We start from the raw sequence: 13,085 nt of genomic DNA on the forward strand, positions 1-13,085 counted from the left end.
CCAAGGGACTCCCAACAGATTCTGGACTGACACTGTTAGCACACTAATTACAATCAGTGGATAGTACTGCCTCAACAAAACTACAACAACAATATTGTGACAGAGTGGATTTTTTTTTATTTTATTATATCACAAAATTGGATGTTTCAGTCAGCATTGTATGCTGCTGAAGGTGCCATAAGTTTGACCCTGCAGAAATCCTTCCAGATAATTTCAACAATATAGATGAAAACTTGAAAAGACTGGTGATCATCTTAGTTAATCTGAATGTTTGTTTACCCAGTCCACTTTGAACTGCTTACTTTTGTTAAATCTCTGCAGGACATGACCAGCCCTACATGTTTGTTGTATTCAGTTTGTGCACCTGTTCCCTGTTATGCCATTTGCATAAAAGCTGTTTCATGAACAAAAAGCCTAAGTGAATCACTTTATATAGAACAAGAAATTTTAGCACCGTAATGCTTTAGTTCTATATTACTTTTTTTGCAATCAAAATGGTGTCAACCTTTGAACAATATTTAGTTTTTGAAATTGAAATAATTGAAGGTTTCTCTACAAATTTCTCTTATACTGCCATTTAGACTTTTAGCTGTATGTAACACTGTCCCTGTTAGGTTTAAAAACTACTTTAAAACTTCAATCACAGCACAAGATTTAATTCAATTTCACATACTGTATATTGGTGCCTACATAATAACCTACCTAACATAATGCTGTAGAAGCTTCTGGTTAAACTTATCCAGATGAGTGACTGGATCGCATGTGAAAAAGAAAACATGACTGGTCCAGCGCTATATCTGATTTAAAAGGATCTTCAAGAGGCTAAATGTCCGTTACTATGTCTGGTCAGACAGGGCGTTAGCAGCTTCCTTCTCCTGTCGTGCACTTTCTCTCAATCTCGCTTTTTTCTCTATGTTTGTGGCCATTAGAGACTCATTTCGACTTGCAGCCTGTAAACAGAAAAAGGGGGAAAGATAATCCCATTACTATAGGTTTTTTTAAATTGTATCAATTTAATGTATTGTTATAAATTAACAACCGGCTCACAAGTTACTCACCCGTTTTCCCAGTGTGCCCACCACCAAACATGCGACTATTGTAATGCCCATCATTATTAAGCACACCTTTATTCTGACCCTATTCCGGGAAGCGTCTATCATATTAGGCCTGTAACACAGAAATGGAAAAAGAAAATGCCATGAAGTTTATTTTATTTGATCATTTATTTGTTTTGATTTTTCTCATGTTTTTCTTGTGAGCGGAGTAACATAATGTCACATTTGATGTTTGTGTTACTTCTTTCATATATTAACACAGCACTGTAAGAGGTGGCTCTGCCGTGCATATGCGTGACAATCAAAGTCTTTTGTCACAGCAGCACCACAGATACAACAGATCTCTACCCTGATGACTGTTTCATTTCAAGCCAATGACAAACTCTCTGTTTAAACAGCAGCGGTTTTCATGGTAAATCTAATTATCCAGTGCAGTTCCTTGTGAAGAAAATTAACTTGTGTGCTGGGAGGTCTGGCCTAAACAGGAAGAAACTACTTACGACACAAGCTCTGGTATCTGGTCTTCAGTCTGGAAACGTCCTGACCAGATCAAAATCTTTTTCTCCAGGTTGGATGGTTTTAGGCCTGGGACTTTGAACGCAGGGCGTGACTCTTTACAACAATAGTGTGTGGTTATTAAACAGTGTGGGATAAAAACAAAGCAGATGACAGGGGCCTTTGCCAAATCTATTACAAAATGTTTGTGGCTGATCCTTCAAATATGATAAAAAACTAAGTGGACCAAATATATACCTTCTCTAAGAGGTTGGGCTTCAGGTTTGACATCCTGGTTTTTGCTGCACATTCCCCTGCTGCTCCATGTCCCTACAGCCTGTCTGCTTCTCTGACCTGTTATCGAAATGTATCGTCAGCATATTGGCGATGTTATGATCACAAACACAAGATATACTCAGATTCATTAAAGCAACCCAATCAATACAACTACATCTGTCCCTAGCTACTAGGACACATGTTTCCCCCCCTCTATTCCCGAACATCTCAAAAAGTACGATACAAGGTGGTGTGTCTGCAAATGTACTACTTCTATAATACATAGCAGTACGATTATGGCCAATGTCAACAAAACTTCGCTCTAAGTATAAATGAGAGTAACCGGTTAGTATTTTATATATCACGTAGAAAGTGACCCGCAGTACTAGGAACTAAAAAGTTGATTGAAAAAAGAGCTAAACAAACTGACTAATAACGACACAGTAATTAACACACTTGTCAGTGATACATAACAAAAAAACGACATGTTTTATAACTAGAAAAATAATATATGTTATATAACGAGAAAAATCATATCGTAAAAGTACGAACCTAAAATGGAGCGAATAGAAAGGCTGGATCTGACGAAATTCATATTTGTGATCACGAACAACCTATCAACCTGTGTTTTATCAGCTGCTAAAAGTCAGTACACAGGACCCAGTCATATAATTATAGCAGTCTAATGCTTTTGCCTGATTTAAAAAAATTAAACAAGGCACGTTACACCTTCTACAAAGTTAAGACCGCAAATGGACATATAGATAGAGCCAATGTATTAAACGGATAGTCTCCTTCTTTGTGTCTTTCTCCCTATCTCTTTTATTGGATAAGTCATTGAGAGGCTATAACGCAAGAAAATGTAATTCTTCTATTGAGGCACGTCTGTGGACGCTCCTCCTGCCTGGTGGCCACAGAGGACCCCGCTATCCACTATGGCGGCGCCCGGTGGAACTTTAAACTGTGAGGACTTTTCATTGTTTCAGGTAATCTAAACTACTCATTTTGAAAATGTATTACGGGCTAGTCCTGTGAATGACCCTCCTTCTCAGCAACTATGTGAGATGTGGATCAGCAGACTCGCTCAGGAAACCGTCGGCATGTGCTTTAACTTTAACCTTAACGAGGATATAAAAATAAATTTTTGGGCCTCTAACACTGTTTAACTGGGTGTTCGATCAGTTATCGATGCATAACTTCCAACGAGTCGTCCATAAATAGAGTTCACTCCCACAATATTACGGAATCACGAAATTCCCCATCCCCACATTCTTTTACATGAGGATGAAATGATACGAACCCTGACTAAATATGCACGATACAAAGGTTTGTGTGCTGTCTTTTATATATATTATTGTGTTTTTAAAGTCTGCATTACATTGTATTATGTGTGAATTGTGATTTTACTAGTTGATCCAAAGCTGCTGGCACCATCTGTATTTTTCTGTTTTTTTTTCCAGGAGGTACTAAAATCGATGCGAACTATTGATGACCGTATTGTCCATGCCCTGAACACCACTGTGCCTACAATTTCTTTCTCGGGCAAAGTGGATGCAACGCAAACATGCAAACAACTCTATGAATCCGTGAGTGGAGTTATCTTTTTCTCTCTCAAATATCTTTGTGTTTAAATTTCTTTAATGAGCTCCACAGTTGTCCATGAAAAATAACTTGCCTCTTCCTCTGCACAGATGATGGAGGCACATCTGAGCAGAGACCAAGCTATCAAGTCCTGTATAGCCCAGACATCTGAAGTGGTTGGAAAGCTGCGTGAGGAAAGAGCAAAAGATAGTGACAACCTGGCAATCAGCAAGCAATTAAGAAAGGAGCAGACTAAGGTAAGAGTTGTGTTTATATATCTGCTTTTTGCATATTTTATGTCATGTGATGCTGTACTTGGCTCAACCATTTTTCTTCATCACTCAATATCGTTGTTAGATTTTGTTTTTATGAAAAATCTGTCATTTTCTTTACTACCATAAACTTAACAGAACTGCTATCAAATGATTATTTTTCTTGAAGTGAAACAAATATAATTATCTAAGGTAAAGAAATTCCTAAAACATTATTTAACTTGTTTTCATTTTATATCCTGCAGTTAAAGCTAATGCAGTCTGAGCTGAATGTTGAAGAAGTAGTCAATGATAGAAGTCTGAAGGTAAGTTCTTCACTACTAGTCTTTTGTAACATTACAGCTTTCACTTGTAGAAAATGTCTATATTTGATTTTACTTTCCTCAGGTCTTCAATGAAAGGTGTAGAATCCACTACACACCTCCAAAGGTGAAGTGAAGTGAAATGAAGCCAAAGATCGAGGTTCTAATCGTGGCTGGAGATTAAAGTGTGAACTGGTGCTGTTGCTGAGGCCCGACTACAGGAAGTTCACCCTCCACACCTCTGTGACCTCCTTTCCAACATACTTTCAGTATATTCCTTTGTCATGATTGTGTTGCATTAGCAGTGCTGTAAAACACTCATCTCTGTCTTCTATAGTAAAAAATGTGCAAAATTAGTGTTTTTTTATAAAGACGCAACAATGTTTTGAAGTGAGACTGTGTTTGATTGATTTAGTTATTTCTACATCACAATGAAATTGAGTGATAAGCTTAAATCCAAACAGATTTGTTTTTTTACAGATTTATTATAAATCTTTAAGAAGAGAGTATTATCTGGGCCTCTTTTGATCTTTTCCACTACTGAACTCTATCTTCTATTATCTTAGCACCTGTGAAATGATTTACTTAATTTATAATATATTTAATTCTACATTCTTGTTAAAGTTACTCGTGTTTAGCCTTAATCCCAGCTAAACACAGAGAAAGGAGGAAGACCGAGTCTTGTTTTCAAAATTCCCTCTGAGGGCAATGAAATTTGCCCGGGATATAATTAATATTAATACGGGTAATGTATTTTTCTGACTCTAGAGGGAGCCACATGCAATATTTGACTCCGGATCCGGGCACCACGTCAAGAATGAGATGATTATACAGTAAGTTTACACTAACGCACATATTGTTTTGGGAAATGGGTTAATGATACATCTAGACTTCAGTAAAACCCAGATGTGGGATACAAACAATGAATTGTAATAATAACATATCTTTATATATTAATATATAAGAATAAATTGATAGATACTCTCTCTCTCTTTAGCTATATAATAATAATAATAATGAATGATCCAAATCATATACAGTAATGAAAAACATGCCAAAGAAGAGAGAGAAAATCCTAGATTAGAAAATAACTACAGTTTTATGTGGAGTGTATTTAGTAAAATATTTTCTCACATTGAACAGGGAGGAACACAAGTCACAAGGCAAGTGATGAGATGTGACTCGTGAGTAAAGTTTACCCTCTGTGTGGTCAGCACAGTGAGTCACTGAAGTTACTGAGTCACAGCAACAATGGGCTGAATAGACTGTTCATTTCCAACATTTTATCAGCACAGATTGCTGAATTTTTATGCATTCAGAATGTCCTACACTTGTGACAGCGGGGGCATTTGTTCACATTCAGGTGCATCAGTCAGTACGTTCATGCAGAGACAGCAGTGGGTGTGTTTCAGACGTGCTGTATGTAAAGAATATACAGGGTTTTTGTTGAGTTGCTTGAATTTTCAAAGTGAGTTTAGTCTATGGGTTGAGACATCACTTTTCACTATGGATGTGTCTGAGAGGAATGCAGAAGAAAAACATGTAGTCATCACCTACTCCTTCATTCCTGTGAGAGGAGAACAGCAGTCATAGTCACGTTGTCCTGTCTCACATGTACAGATACAAAACAATTCACATTCAGGTTCACACCTTTGTTTGGTTTAGAGTCAACATGTTATAGACTCAGGCCACTCCACTGTGGCTTTACAATATCTAATTGTTTTGGGATTCAGATTGTTTTATAATATAAAGGTAGGTGAGGTATTTTTTCTACTTCCTCGCTTTTGAATTATAAACTTCTCCTTTTGACAATCTTTGGTCAAAGTTATGTAAAAGGCTGATGTTTCAGCAGACTCTGACTCATTCCATTCCATGTCTTTCATGCCTCACCTCAAGAAAACTGAACTGTGTCTGAAACAACACTGTCACCATGGCAACACGATATGTATTCCTTACAAAAGATATAGTGTGAATCTGACTTCAGTGTTGTTTTATATTTTAATATATACATATTGTATATATGTCTAATAAGTGCAAAAAGCATCTGTAGTCCACTAGAATATGTATCGTTTTGTAGAATATTTTGTGTCTTCTATTATCCAGCCTTAATGTGTTGAATGTCTAAAACTTAAATATCAAAACTTTGGTTTAGTGAGTTACCCTCTTAACAGCAATTAACAACAACATGTTTATTTACTGTCAATACTCATATTACACAGCTCAGTATGTTATTAGGATGGATAGGCCCTCAGTTGTGATCCTTTTATAATAACAGGTTTTATACATAATTTTTAGGGTTGAAGAACTTTTATCTTTTGTTCTCAGGCCTCTAACTATGTCTAAAATATGTTTGAAGAAAAAATGTTTTATTTATTTTAAATGAGTTACTTGAATTACTGGGTTAAGTAATAAGTAAGATTATTGATCTGTTTTGAAACAACTTTCTGTCACCCTTTACTTGACATAGCAAATCATTGATGTATTTTATTGACATTCTTTCATCCTAGTTAATAAGTATCTTTGTTTTCCACAACAGATCTTTGCAAACTAATAATTGAACACAAATGTTACACTTTTGTTCATGTTTTTACTATAGACTAGTAATTGAACACAAATGTTACACTTTTGTGTCATTCTTATTCACAAGATTTAGATCCATTTTTGTTCATGTTTTTACTATAGACTACAGTTATAATGTAGTTCACTTCCTCTTTAATCCCAGTAGCTTTTCATTATCATCTATTTAAGCTTAGGTGTACAACACAACTCTGCAACAACAATTGTTTTGAATCCCATTTTTGTTTATTAAACCATCTTGTAAAAAAATTATTATTTCTACAATTCCTATTACAACTGCTTTAGTAATGGAGTTACACTGCATAAGATGAGCCAGGCAACATTAGAAGTGCTCGATGGGGTCATGGTGGCTCTTGCCTTCCTGCACATCACTCAGCTCAGTCTCTCCTCCATTGCATGGAAGGCGTTGGTAAACACGCAGATGAATGTGTTCATCACCTCCCACATGGACCTGCAAGAGTGCATAAATAAGTGTTTATGTTCACCTGATAACTGTTTGGTAAAAAATAATCACAGTTTTACCCTGCAGACTCCCCCCCCCTCCCAGAATAACATATAATCATAACTAATTTAAAAAGTATGCTTTCTAAGAAAAAAAAAGATTTCAACCTAATCATTTTATTTTTATTTCAAATAATGCCCAAATTCTTTAATTGCATCATCTACTTGACCCAGCCATAGTAGGAACTCAAGTGTATGCAAATGCAACTTTACTGTACTAAATGTACTACCTGCCATGACTAAAAGATTCTCAGGCCATTCCAAATGAAAAATCTTTATTTGGCACCTCCATCATTAAATACTTATTTCAGGTCTGTGTGTTTTGGTCAATTCCCTAAATTTAAACTAGCCCTTTAAAATTACAAGCTGCTAAAAGACAAACCACAGCAGAAGATACAGTGTAAATAATGACAGAAATAGCAGCGTCTTTAGATTAATCCGTGTGGTTTAATAAACTCAGTTCTGCTGTAGTATTTTTGATTCACAGTTTAAACAAAGGTTTAACTAAAGCTCCTTTCAGTTCAACTATTTTGTTTCTATAAATTCTATATTATATCATAAACCACATCATTATTCATGTTCTGATCACTTTGTAAACAATATTTACCTTGATGAAGTAGTTGGTACCGGCCACCACCTGCGTGGTGTAGCTCTTGGCTGTAAACACGCCGTAGTTCTTGCCTAACTTTGCCTCGACATGATTCTTAACCTGGAAGATCGGAAAGGATCACCATCAATATGACAGGGACGAGCTAAACGCCACAATTTATTGTTTGTTTTTTATTTAGCCTACTTACGCCGTCACATATCGTCTGAACCTTCTCGTCAGCAGCAACTGGATCGGAGAGACCACCACACATCATCATCACGACGATTTTTGTTGATTATTTGCAACAACTTTACAGAACAATCTGAAAGACTGTGAAGCGTTTACATAGGTTTTATTTGACTCATTGAGTCGCGTGACTATATGGAATGTACCATTTGTGCGAAGAAAAAGGGGGGAGAACGTAAATGTCGTAAGAAGCAATGCTGTTTAAATGTAGACGTTTTGGAATTAATCATTATCCAACAATTACTGAGTACTAAAATGTGTTTAATACCATGCAATGTTCGTACATTTAATATACATTTCCATTTATTTACATCCGACAGCGAGAATGTGTGAGTCCGGGGCGTGGTTTTGCGGGAAGTGACTGCGGAGATGGAACAATGAAGTTCATATTGTTGCAACTTTTTTCCACTTCGTCGTGGATCATAGGCTGTCGCACACTCTATCCACCCATGTTTCTATCGAAGATATAAAATGGGTGACTGCTGCTGGAGATACGGGACAGTCGTAGACTTCCGTCTGAAATCACTTATTGTTTTTATGAAAGAAATTATGTCGCGAGATAACGCGATATTGAGCGAGATTAAAGAAGCAAGTATTTTATAAACAATCACAGATGGCAGTGGTTACCTACTGTTAGAGCCCAGGTTTTTAAAAAAAACTACAAAACGAGAATTTAGAAACTTAGAACTAATATCGAAAACTGTGATTTATTTGTCCGTGTATGCAAGTGAAATTTTTAATTATTTTCTGTCTTTTTCATCAAATACACATCAGGTATAAACGTTCTATAAAGAGGTATAGTTTAGAACAGTAATTCCCAATCACTGTGCCGTGGCCCACCAGTGTGTCGTGAGAGATCACTGGTCTGCTCTGGTCATGGTCTGAAAATATATATATATATATTTATATATTGCATAGTTTTTGTTTGTTTGTCAATGTGTAACAGGCAGAACAATTAAATATTCGTTCGCTAGGTGGCAGCAGATGACTGTTTAGTTTTCAACTAAACAGGCTGAGATGTTAGTGAATTGAGATTATTTAAACAAAAACAACAAAAACAAAAAAAAAACGTTGCGAAACACTGGTTTATAAAATCCAGACCTATTTGTGAAGCCGTTTTTTAGCTGTGTGTATGAAAAGATGGGATAAGTTTGGAGCCACAAGTGTCCCCTAATTCTAACATTCAATCTGTGCCTAAAAAAGTCAACCATAATATCATGTGACCTTGACTCCTTGGTCAACAACAGTGAGTGAATGTGTAAAGCATTAATCTCACTTCATCATGTGTAAATCATAGCTTGTAATCTTGGGAAAGATACTGCATGTGGCCTTCCAGATAACTCATAAAACACCTGACTTGCTTTAGTCTTGAGTCTACCAGCAGACATTTGTTCAGAATAGTCGGTTCTATCTGAGCCACAGAGGGGCACCCTACCAGGGTGACCTGGACTCTAGATATATTTTATAGAAGGTGAGGAAAATGCTAATCCAATCTTTCTTAAATGACAAACTACAGCATTTTAATAATTGATATACACATGTTTAAATTATCCAACAAACAAATAACGCTATAATTAATTTTATAAAGTTTGCAATTTAATCCCAGTATGTATAAGGTGTGGGTTGGGGGAGGGGGTGAAAGTGGAAGCGATGCATTTAAGCTCATGCAGACTTCCTTGTGGACCTCACCCCATGGTGGAATTCTTACACCCACACTTACTCCACCCATGTTACAGACCTTAGACTTGAACCAGACAAACTGAGATAATAATCAGACACTATCTCATGAGAAAGTGTCTTATCATATGAGATACTATTTCATTTGTTGCTATCTCATTATATGTGCACTATCTATCGATCGATCAATCTATCTATCTGTCTGTCTGTCTGCCTCTTTGATATGTGAAACTGGCGACTGGGCGGTGAATCTTCTGGGTATAATTCTGGGTTGTGTTAGACCACCTCCTCCTGATGGTTGACAAAAATGGCTTCTTTAACTCTCTCAAACCATCTAACCATCTGTCTTCCCTGGCCAAAATGTGAACGTCGTTGTCCTTAAAGAAGTGTCTTTGGCCTTAAGGTGTAGGTGAACAGCTGAATCCTGTCCTCGGGAGTTGGCTTTTTAAAAAAATCTACACTGTGTCAGAGCATGTTAAACTAAATGTCACCTCACCACAGAGCATCAGAAAAGAACTGGATCTGATGAGAAACAAAGTCAGTTCAGACTTGTCAAGACAAATCACTACAAACATCCGTTTGCCTTTTGGCATCACATAATGATGTTGTTTTTCATCCAACAATCTGTCATATGATTTTTTTCAACATGTCTTGTTGTATGGAGTGAAATGAATAATAACAAGACACCCATAACAAAATGTGGCCAGGACTCAGCTTTGGGAAAACTTTTGGTCAACATAAAGTTCAGAAGAGCTCATGGTTTGATTGGACTCCTTCCTTACACCCTTTTCAAAATGATTTACCACCTAACACTAACTATACTACGAGTGAACATAACGTCTATGTTTATTACTTGTGCACCCTACATCATCAGGTTTTAGTCATCAGAAAGAACAGGATCAGACAGAGAAAGAGCATTTCATTGTTCTTTTCCTTTGTTCAAGAATCAAGAATATTTTATTGTCATGTGACATTGCAGACAAAGACGAAATTAAATGAAGTTGCGATAGATCTGGATCTGTTGCCAAATCCCTCCTACCAACAACAGGTTTATCCTGTTTATGTCCAAAGTTTGCCCTATTTAAAAACGCAATCTCTGAATGCCTCACAGACACACACAGGTACAAACAAGGACGCAGCCCTTTTATTTGTTATCGTAGTTTAGGCAGAAATCGAGTGTCACCATGCTGTGTGGAGGTGTTAACCCTGAGATGCCTGCAGATAAAAATATCCAGGAGATCTGTGACAAAGTAAGTAGAAAACTTTAACACTGGTGTTTTGGGAGTTTGGTTTATTTTTAATAATGTAAATTGTTATTTGATGACCACTCAGATGAAGAGTTATGTTGAGAACCACGCAGGGAAGAAGTACAGCGTGTTCAAAGCCAAGACCTACAGAACACAGCCTGTGGCTGGGACCAATTACTTCGTTAAGGTAAATAAGTTCTTACTAGTAACAGTCTGGGGTTTGTTCCACACAAACTGTGTGGATTTTAATGTTCTTTTCCACTGTGAATCCTGTTTTGGTGGGGTTTCTCATGGGTGGGGCTAATCTCTGTCATCTCCTGATACTCTGCAGATACTAATTCAGGGACAGAAATTATAAAAGGAAAAAGAAATGTAAACTAAAGTCAGCAATCCCATTTTTTCTTTTCAGGTCCATGTGGGAGGAGAAGAATATGTTCACCTCCAAATATTTGAACCACTGACATGTAATGGTGGAGAAATCACTCTATCCAAAGTTGAACTTACCAAAACACGCAATGACCCAATTTAATTAACCAATGAGATCTCACCACATTGACTATTGTCATTGCTACTGAATCCACTGTCTATGTAGACATCTGTGAGTGATTATGTGGCTTAAATAAATAAACGGAGATGTCATTCAACCGTGTTGTTATTGCTGATTGTCCTGTTTGTGAAACTGATGTTGGACCCACCCCTTTGCTTTCGAGGAACCACTTTGTGTCAGGAAAAAAATAATTCCACTTGCGAATCTGTGAGGTAATGATGTGTTCCTGTTAAGTGTGTAACAGAGCAAACTACTCCTACAAAGAGTTGACAGTTAGGACGTTAGGTGAAGGTAAACAAACAAAAAAGAACATACTTTGAAAGATTTTAATAACCGATCACGCCCTACACACAGTTCACGTACGAGGGCAGTACAATTGTACTTTAGCACCACCTTCAGCCGACGAAGTAGGCTTACACCCTCTGCAATATCCATCAAAAGTCTTAATTACAGTTACAGCGCCTTGTTTCTGGCATCGAGTGTAAACAAATTAGCTTTTATTTTTTACATAATTACACACCTGCTCTCCCGTGGTGGCATTTTACGTAAAGCCTTCTGTTCTCATAAAATCTTTAAACTACAGTGAGTTTACGGCTAATCGAACAGCTATGCAAACTCCTCTTGGCACCGCCCATCTCTCCGGAATACGTTCGACGATGGCCGGAAATAGGTCACAGAAGGAAAAAGGAAACCATAGTGTCTGTCAAGGCGGCACACAATTGAACTCAATTTACTCTGTTGGACAGCAGTGTGACCTTCAGGGCCTGTCATCCCACCTAGGTCGGTACAAAATATTATCGTCATAAAACCACCAAGACAAGCAGGTATGCCAATAATGTATCAGCCAATTAAAGCAGCACGACAGGTACACTGTTCTGATTGGACAACAAATAGTTTCTAGGACACTTCTTGCTGCAGAACTTGGGGTCAGGGAGTTTTCTACCTAATGAGCACTGTAAGACAGAGTTCAGCAGCGATAACAAGGCTGCACCGAATATATTGAGTCACAATGGGTGAGTTATACTATCAAAATGGGAGGGAGGTGTGTGTGTGTGTGTGTGGGGGGGGGCTCCCCTGAGGAACGACGAATGGTGCTGTACACATTAATCCTTTGTCTCGGCCTGATGGTTTTCACTCACCTGAAAAATTCTGGCAGCTGGCAAGATGCTTAAGAGGCTGAGTAATAATAGTAAACACAGAATGAATTACACCAAAAGTTATTATTTAAGAACAGCTAGCGTGTGATGGAATAGGTGTTGCAAACAGGTGCCTTGTGTGTTTTAAAAACACAGCTGGATTGTAGTGGAAAAACAACTGCAGGTTTTATAATTTACGGATCATTCAGTGAGGTCAGTCCAGGGCTGCCGTTTGTAGTCAACCAAACTCGTTGTGTTTGGCATTATTTTCAACATTATCAAAATGGGAGGGAGGTGTGTGTGTGTTTCAACATTGACATCTTGCAGATGTCTTGCACGACATTTGTTGTCATCTTGTTATGAATGTGTTTTGAATAGTTCCGAAAATCCGATGTGGTGTGATGTTGTCATCTTGTTATGAATGTGTTTTTAATAGTTCCGAAAATTGAAGGTAACGTGGTTGAAAAAAAAAGTGGTGTGGAAATGCATGCTCGGTAAAAACTATTAAAAATGATGCTATAGTATGACATAGTTATGGTCCAAAGAGTTTGGATTTTGTGGCTTCACTTTTGACTGATGGCGCT

The 13,085-nt window shown here is 37.4% G+C and overlaps 4 protein-coding genes across 6 annotated transcripts; 2 read left to right on the plus strand and 2 right to left on the minus strand.

Moving 5' to 3' along the window:
* Positions 1 to 100: 100 nt before the first annotated feature.
* Positions 101 to 2,515, minus strand: fam162a (family with sequence similarity 162 member A). Of its 2 annotated transcripts, none has more exons than XM_008307972.3 (5): positions 2,379 to 2,515; positions 1,809 to 1,904; positions 1,556 to 1,667; positions 1,125 to 1,167; positions 101 to 950 (listed from the first exon to the last, which is right to left on the minus strand). In XM_008307972.3, the coding sequence occupies exons 1-5, from the start codon at positions 2,419 to 2,421 to the stop codon at positions 837 to 839; spliced, it is 408 nt and encodes a 135-aa protein (XP_008306194.1). In that variant the 5' UTR covers positions 2,422 to 2,515; the 3' UTR covers positions 101 to 836. The 2 variants fall into 2 exon arrangements, with proteins under 2 accessions (XP_008306194.1, XP_008306193.1); XM_008307971.3 differs by having other exon boundaries at positions 1,059 to 1,167; positions 2,379 to 2,514.
* Positions 2,516 to 2,674: 159 nt separating this feature from the next.
* Positions 2,675 to 4,371, plus strand: mix23 (mitochondrial matrix import factor 23). 2 transcript variants are annotated; one of them, XM_008307966.3, is made up of 5 exons: positions 2,675 to 2,812; positions 3,287 to 3,412; positions 3,518 to 3,664; positions 3,925 to 3,984; positions 4,067 to 4,371. In XM_008307966.3, the coding sequence occupies exons 1-5, from the start codon at positions 2,762 to 2,764 to the stop codon at positions 4,115 to 4,117; spliced, it is 435 nt and encodes a 144-aa protein (XP_008306188.1). In that variant the 5' UTR covers positions 2,675 to 2,761; the 3' UTR covers positions 4,118 to 4,371. The 2 variants fall into 2 exon arrangements, with proteins under 2 accessions (XP_008306188.1, XP_008306189.1); XM_008307967.3 differs by lacking the exon at positions 2,675 to 2,812 and adding an exon at positions 2,828 to 3,152.
* A 2,390-nt stretch (positions 4,372 to 6,761) lies between these two features.
* On the minus strand, positions 6,762 to 8,014 carry LOC103377233 (cystatin-B-like). The gene is made up of 3 exons (XM_008307965.3): positions 7,857 to 8,014; positions 7,667 to 7,768; positions 6,762 to 7,009 (listed from the first exon to the last, which is right to left on the minus strand). The coding sequence occupies exons 1-3, from the start codon at positions 7,923 to 7,925 to the stop codon at positions 6,881 to 6,883; spliced, it is 300 nt and encodes a 99-aa protein (XP_008306187.1). The 5' UTR covers positions 7,926 to 8,014; the 3' UTR covers positions 6,762 to 6,880.
* Positions 8,015 to 10,658: 2,644 nt separating this feature from the next.
* LOC103377232 (cystatin-B-like) lies at positions 10,659 to 11,462 on the plus strand. The gene is made up of 3 exons (XM_008307964.2): positions 10,659 to 10,821; positions 10,904 to 11,005; positions 11,228 to 11,462. The coding sequence occupies exons 1-3, from the start codon at positions 10,756 to 10,758 to the stop codon at positions 11,345 to 11,347; spliced, it is 288 nt and encodes a 95-aa protein (XP_008306186.1). The 5' UTR covers positions 10,659 to 10,755; the 3' UTR covers positions 11,348 to 11,462.
* The last annotated feature ends 1,623 nt before the right edge of the window (positions 11,463 to 13,085 follow it).

The sequence above is a fragment of the Cynoglossus semilaevis genome, chromosome 3 (genome assembly GCF_000523025.1).
Source record: "Cynoglossus semilaevis isolate Cse_v1.0 chromosome 3, Cse_v1.0, whole genome shotgun sequence".
NCBI classification, from domain to species: domain Eukaryota; kingdom Metazoa; phylum Chordata; class Actinopteri; order Pleuronectiformes; family Cynoglossidae; genus Cynoglossus; species Cynoglossus semilaevis.